Below are 7373 nucleotides of genomic sequence, written 5' to 3'. Positions count from 1 at the left end.
TCAGATTGAAAATAAGAGCTGGTTTTGAGGTCCAAATTTTAATACAAATTCCCAATGTAAGATAACTAATTAAGTGCATCTTTTCATATGCACCTAATTCATTTTGACATATGGACCAATGAATATGATTAAGGTTGAACTCCAACCTTGAACCGTCCCACCCCTGAAGCATCGCGAGGAAGGTAAATCGTGGGATGTGCCTCAACAAATCAGGAAACAAGAGCTTACCGTACACTAGTGCCCACAAAGAGTCCAATTCCATATCTCAAGAATTAAACCCTCACACTGCGACTATCAGTAAAGTTGAGACCACATCACTCCTTTCCTTTGCACCATTGAATTATGCCCTAGGGGGCAACACCAATGAATATGACTAGACTAGTCCTGAAGTGGTTGAATAGATTTGGGGCATAATGAGATATTTTTGAGGATGTTCTTTACTAGTCCCAATAGGATCTAGCGTAGTAATCTAAACTTTCTTTATATAGGTGGCTCAACGGCCACACGACTCATTTATGAAATATGAATGGAATGTATAGTAGGATGGTGAGAAAGATACAGGCTTTCATGAGAGATGTTGTTGGACTTTGGGCTTTGTTTGGCCAAACAGTTTTGCCCATAATGATCAACATTCTATAGAAGAATGTTAATTATATTTTAGCATGTAATGTGGATGGACTTTTAAAGAGAGAATCCCAATTTAAATAGGATTTGTTGGATGGCATGAAACCTCTTTCACCTCAAAAGTTAGCTCACGAGGTGAAGCTTTCCTTTACACTTATAAAACAAATACCAATCCATTCACAATCGATGTGGGACAGTCTCAATAATCTCCCCCTCACACATCGGGCTTTGTGGGAGATCAAACACGTCTTTCCCCACACATCAGGCCCTGCGGGAGACCAACCTTGTCTTCCTCTCACACAACAGGGCTTGCGGAAAACCAAACTTGTCTGCCCCTCACATAAACTCATAGCTCCGTGACTGTTGGGTCGAAGACTTTTTGATAAATCAGATTCTGATACCGGTATTGGGTGATATTGAGCATCTTTCACCTCAAAAATTAGCTCAAAGGGTGAGACTTTCCCTCACACTTATAAACTAAATACCAACTCATTCACAACTGATGTGGGACAACCTCAACCAGGGGCAGAGTCATGAAAGGTCTAGTGCGGGCATATGCATATGCCCGCACTGAACTTTGGCAAATTTTCTTTAAAACCTCCATCGCCCACAATCTACTTGGATTCTTTGCAACAAATTAAATTGTGCAGATGAATTATTGTAATACATAACTACAAAAACTGGTGTTCCATGCTTGTACAATAAAATGACAGGTGAATAAGAGATCGAGTGATTTACGAGAAGAAAAGAGTGGCAGCAGCAGAAGTGTGAAACTGAAGAACATCTCAGTGGTCATTCTTGTGAGTCCCGACTACTATGTTAGTTTGTTTATATTTAGAAGAGAGGAATAAATGTATCTATACATGTATATATACTTGCATGCATGGAGAGATTAAAAGTTTGGTGGACAGTTGACACGTTTGACTGTTTGAGAACTTAGAAGTGTGACACTTGTTAGGAGAAAGGGATGAACACTTGGCTAAGTGCTAACCCTCATGCATGCACCACTACATGTAATACAGTTCACCGACAGAAATATTGCTTATATGTATAATAATCTTTTTTTGAATTAGGTTAGTACTGAGTCTGAATGTCATAATGTGGCTAGAGCTTGTAGACATTAAATTTGACATATGATGGCAATGGATAATTATAAGTGTGATAATTTAGACCATATTTGGTTTGGATCAAAATCAAATTTTTATAAATTTTGATAAAATTGATAAATATATGATTGAAAATTCTCAAAATTCTTATGTTTTCTTATGCACCAAGATTTCTCAAGATCGCATGAAGCTCTTTTTATTCATAGACTAATTTTGACCAAAAAAAATACTGTAGCAAGTGTTTAAAATTGCGCCCACACTGGATAAAATCTCTGGCTCCACCCCTGACCTCAACGACATTAAATTAATCTCTTAGGGGGTCATAATATAATTGACTTGTGCCTTTCTATCGGCCTGTAAATAGGACTAGTCCATATTTGAGTACGAAAGAACAAGAATTCCATAAAATTTCCTCCGTCTCGGCTATACAATTTTGTATTAGGATTCTTCAGCCGTGGAGATTTGTGGTTGTTCTTGTAACATCCACGCACCATGAGTATTGAATATCATGGAACTATTGCAAGATTTTTGGTTTAAAGATCATGGACTGTTGCACACGCTTCAGGTAGTTGTACTTAATAGTTTCCTACCATACTCAATATTTATCTGATAACATATAATACACGTAATACATAATCCAAAGAAACGAATTAGTCTAAAATCCTAAAGGGAAAATTTCAAATTTAATCCTTTACTTCTGGTGTCTGTGCATTTTTTTATCCAATCAGAAATTTCACACTTTTCAGTCCCCAACATTTATCATCATTGGCATAATTAGTCCTTTTTATCACTTTCGATTACACTTGGCATTAACATTTCATGTGGAACAAAGTAGATCAATTTTATGAGAGGCAAAATTGTCCCATCATCAATGTTAAAATTGCACATTTTGACTCGTATCAAAGGAGAGTTTTGAGTCTATTTCATTTTTATTCGATTGGTATAAAACTCTGTTCAAATTCGTGGATACAAAAATGAAAAAAAGATCGAATAATCATTCTATGACGAAAATAGATAGGATAACCGTCTCCAACCTTTTGTGCCTTCGTATTTTTTGTTCCCCACACAAGTGCTTGTGCTTTTTGTCCTCAACGGCCGGCCTTGAGGCCAAGCCACCTAGGCAACCGTCTAGGGCCTCAAAAAATGTAGCTTGGACTCAGGGCGTCAAAATTCATAGTAATACCATTATACCAGCACAACAGTCCATGTGTGAATCCATTATACTAGCAATTCAGCAAAGTCTCAAAATATTGTTACTCGTGTAAAAAAAATATAGGGTCTCAAAATAATTTTTCGTTTAGGTCCTCCAAATTCTTAGGGCCGGCCTTGCCTCAACCCTTCAACATCATAATTTTCAGCTCCCAACTTTTAATCTCGTTGGTGTAATTAGTTTATTTTATTTTATTTTTCCGTTTTACGTCAAACTCGATATTATTAACATGACATAGAATGCAATTAGTAAAAGTTTCTGACAATGGTACAAGGACTAATAATACTAAGGGGTTAATTTGGAACCGGAAAATGCGATTTAAAAGGTTTTGGATGAAAATCGCAAAGTCTCAAAGGTCGAGAACCAAATGTGCAAAAATAGATTGTTGAATAATATCTTGCTGCTTCTATAAAACAATTAGCCAAGCTAAAAGAGTTGTTGTCTTTTTCAGTTTGTCCAGCAGTACAAGTATTCTTTTCTTTATTAATTTCATTGTCCATTGTTTTAAAAAATGAAATATTTTATCACTAAGGTCGCTTTTAATTATGTCTAAAGATTGATTAACTTCCAACAATTGTTCATCAGCATGAGTTATTTCAGTAATTAACTACTAGCAAAGCCAATATTTATTTATTAGATTCAGTACTCTCCTTGGCCATCACAAGTACCATCGATCGAAAATCCAATCATTACAAGAACGTAATCTCTACGAAAATTTAACAAGCAATTAGCTACTGCAACCTTGAAAAGGATGCTCAACATATCGAAACTGTTCAAGATATTTTAAAGAAGGCAAAAATTTTTAAGGAACTTTTATGAACTATCAGCGACGGAAGAATCCATGAATTTTCCGTACTATGAAATCTGTGATACTCTACACTATTTGAATATGTCGAATATTTAAGATGTATTTAGCCCATATTTAGTACTGATTAAAGTCTAAATTTTAATCTAAATCAAAACCAACAAACCATTCAACCAAAATCACGTTGAGCTAAAATTCATAAAATTTATGCAATGAAATTACATACTCTTGTCTCCATATACAGTTGCTTGACTTGCTTTCACTTGGAGAAATAACATTTTTACACTCATAAAAGGCTATACATTCAGTATAAATACAAAAAAAAAATTAAATAAATACTAGAAATATTTTATAATATGAGACTTTTTTATCATATTAAATCCCTATTTTGGAAATCTCAAATAATTTTTTGTTTTTTTAATCGATCATCAATATGATCTTTTCAATGAAAGGGACAAAAACAATTTGCACCAGTATGAGAGTTGAAGAAAAAGAAAATTTTCACTTTAAATTTCAGGTGCCCTTGCCATGCTATCATCTTCTGATATATCCAAATTCTGAGATCATCAGCGCCTTCTTGAACTCGATCACATTGCACTCCAATTTAAGGGAGAAGAAACTAAATTATATGTCAATCACAGTGCACGTTTCTTGATGGATTGATGGCGAAAATTATTCATCACAAAAACCCTCTTCAAGACCTTCAAGAAAACTACAATGCTTGGCTTTTTCTTGGCTTTCGACAACTTTAAGGTTTTAACACAACTTGTTTCTACCTCTCTTGCATGTGACGACATATCAGAAGTTCGTGATGAAAATTCTTCATTCAAATCTTCCCACAATATGTCCATTTTTTCCCCTTCGTCATTGGTGCTATCGTCAGTCGTAAAGTTGGTTCTTGGATTGTGGCTCGTATTTTTTGATGTAGGGATTCTGCGTTTTCCATCACGAATATTTTCTCCGTCTTCACCAATGTTTTTGGGTTTTTTACTGCACGAGGCTTCTGAATTTGTGTGCGGCCACAAAGGTGGTGAGTCGACGGATTGTGGTGGCGAAAAGGTGGTCGGAAAGCTGAAGTCTTCTTCTCCAGAAGCCATGGATTTAAGGGTGTAGCCTTTGTAGTTAAGATTTGAGAAGTATTATAGGGGGGTTGGTGTTGTGGAAGGTTTGGTTGTTGATTTGGAAAGTTTAGTTCAACAGCTGCAATTAACTTATATATATATTTGGAAGTGCATGTTTGGCTAAGATTACTAAAAAAGAGTAAAAGTTAATAAAGTAATCCTTTGTTTCCTAAAATGTTTAAAATTTATTAAATTAAAAAAAAAATCTTATTTTGGAACTACCTCTTACCTTATTGACATAATAAATTAATGATTAACTATTTTTAACTTTAATCAATAAAAACTATTTATTTACTTAAAAGTAGTCTAATATCATGGGCATATAATTCGATGAAAGCATGTTCGCTACGTATATAAATAGGCTATACTATACAATAAACAAGACTTAAAGTTTTCTTTTCTTTCACTATTAACGTCCATTACATCTAATTACCAAGGAAATCGAAAACCATCTTTGGTGTATGACTCGATAGTATACTAGATAAACATCGCATAAATACAATTGTCTTTAGATTTTAGATTTTTTTCAACATCTTTAATTTAATGTACCAAACATGACCTAACAAATATACTTGAATAAAACTAATATTTTGGCAAAACTCCATGAATCAAATCACTCTTACACATGATCTGGGATGGTATTAAATTAAATCAAATTGATTATATATAGGAAGGTCCATTTAATTGATTAGTTGAATTAATTTTTTTCCTCGGGAAATAATATTTTCAACTAGAGTATCCATAAATAATTTAATTTTCCTTATTATAATTTTCCCCTACTTTTGTTCATTATCAGTTGAGTCTAGTTTCATGAATGACAAACTTTTTCCTGGCTAGTCGTGCATAAATCATAATTTAATAGAAAGATTCTAGGAAAAAAAATTATTTTTATGTCATGACCAAAATTCTTTAACTTTTATGTTTGGCCAGAAAAATGGACATTATGGACTTACCCTAAATAATTTAAACTTCAAAAGTTATCGCCTTTCTCATTTTATTTTCTATAATATTTTGAAGAACTTTTGGCAAAAAAAAGAAAAAGGCTAAAAAACTTTTGGACGGTCATACCGTCGTGGTGCGATCAAAGAATGGGGATCTCGCCTCACTTCACTGGGTGAGAATGGGCCACCCGATGAGGTGATAGCTTCCCATTCGATAACGCATCTCGTAGGACGGTACGATCGCTGCATCGAAGTTATTCTCCTAAAGGAGAGACTGAAAAAGGAACCCAGGGATTTAGGGAGTAGTCAAGTGGTCTTTCTTCCATTGAAGTTTGATAATATACAATACCAATTGTGGATTTGAATTTATGTCGTTCATGTTATCTGCAAATAGATCATCTTTGTATTGAGCATTTCTAGCACTTTGTACTTGGCAGACACTACAACCCTACCTCCTATGATGTAGAGCGAAAACATGAATAATAATAAAAAAGATCTTATTCATAACACACGAAGGAGTATTGCTTGAATTTTGTTCAAATGATATGAGAAATATTGAAATCCTCCAAATACCAAAAAATCGAAGTATTAGTACTAAAAAAACAACTATAGGATTTTCAAACCCTCAACACATAGTTAAAGTGTCAAAATAAATCATATTCAAAGCAAAACCCTAATTCAGAAGACAAATTCGAATAGAACTCAAAAATTGCATAAATGATGAAAATATCCTTAAACTGACTCAAAATAGAAAATTGCTGAAACGGACATCTAAACGATGAAATTGGATTTCGAAAGTGCAACCATTGTGATCTCCCCAACAAACTGTAGAAAAATAAAACTGTAGGGAATTGAAAAATACTTTCAGATTATACTTGCTCCTGTAAATCTGACACTCGAACTGAAAAATTACTTGTAGTTTCATAAATCCTTCTTATTTCTCCTTTTTTCAATTGGTTTATATTTTCTCTTCTAACTGTTCCGCATCATCCTATCTTATCAAGAATGAACCCAGTAAATTTTTGTCGTACGAGCGATATCAGTATAACAACATTATACTGAAAATGAAATATCTTACAATTGTTCTTTACGAGTTTTTATATTTTGATATCTTTGTAAATTCACTTCATTGTTAATCTTTAATTAATAATTTTTAATTAATACGTACAATGCATTATTTTTCAATTTCTATTTACGTTGTAGTGTATAATACCGAAATTGTCTAATAATTAATTCTTTTAGTGATTAAAATTGTAAAAAAGCAAGTTATTAAAAAAAAAATCCTTTTTCATTTGCAAAAAAGAAAAAAAAAAAAAGTAACATCTCTCTCTCTCTCTCTCTCTCTCATGTGATGGCCCTTCACACTTAAAATAAGCAAGAAAATAATAAAGTAAATCAAAAATAATTACTTTATATCAAGAGCAAGATAAATTTATTCTTTGAATAACTCGAATCTTTTTAACCTTAAAACAAAACATCAAATCAAACTACAATAATAAAACATCAAAAGCACTTTATCGCACTATAAACAAAGATAGCTAACGACCTTTGAAACAGTTTGAATTC

At 33.3% G+C, this 7373-nt stretch overlaps 1 protein-coding gene across 1 annotated transcript; it reads right to left on the bottom strand.

Moving 5' to 3' along the window:
- Window positions 1-4380: 4380 nt before the first annotated feature.
- Window positions 4381-4842, bottom strand: LOC111386426. The gene has a single exon (XM_023010892.1). The coding sequence runs from the start codon at window positions 4840-4842 to the stop codon at window positions 4381-4383; it is 462 nt and encodes a 153-aa protein (XP_022866660.1).
- Window positions 4843-7373: the final 2531 nt, after the last annotated feature.

This window comes from Olea europaea, unplaced genomic scaffold (genome assembly GCF_002742605.1).
Source record: "Olea europaea var. sylvestris unplaced genomic scaffold, O_europaea_v1 scaffold355, whole genome shotgun sequence".
Taxonomy (NCBI): Eukaryota; Viridiplantae; Streptophyta; class Magnoliopsida; order Lamiales; family Oleaceae; genus Olea; species Olea europaea.
The sequence above is the reverse complement of the archived record's forward strand: the minus strand, read 5'-3'. Positions and strand labels throughout refer to the sequence as shown.

Bases quoted from the DNA above. Each gene is read 5' to 3' on its own strand.
- LOC111386426 (XM_023010892.1), bottom strand. From the start codon at position 4,842: ATGGCTTCTGGAGAAGAAGACTTCAGCTTTCCGACCACCTTTTCGCCA.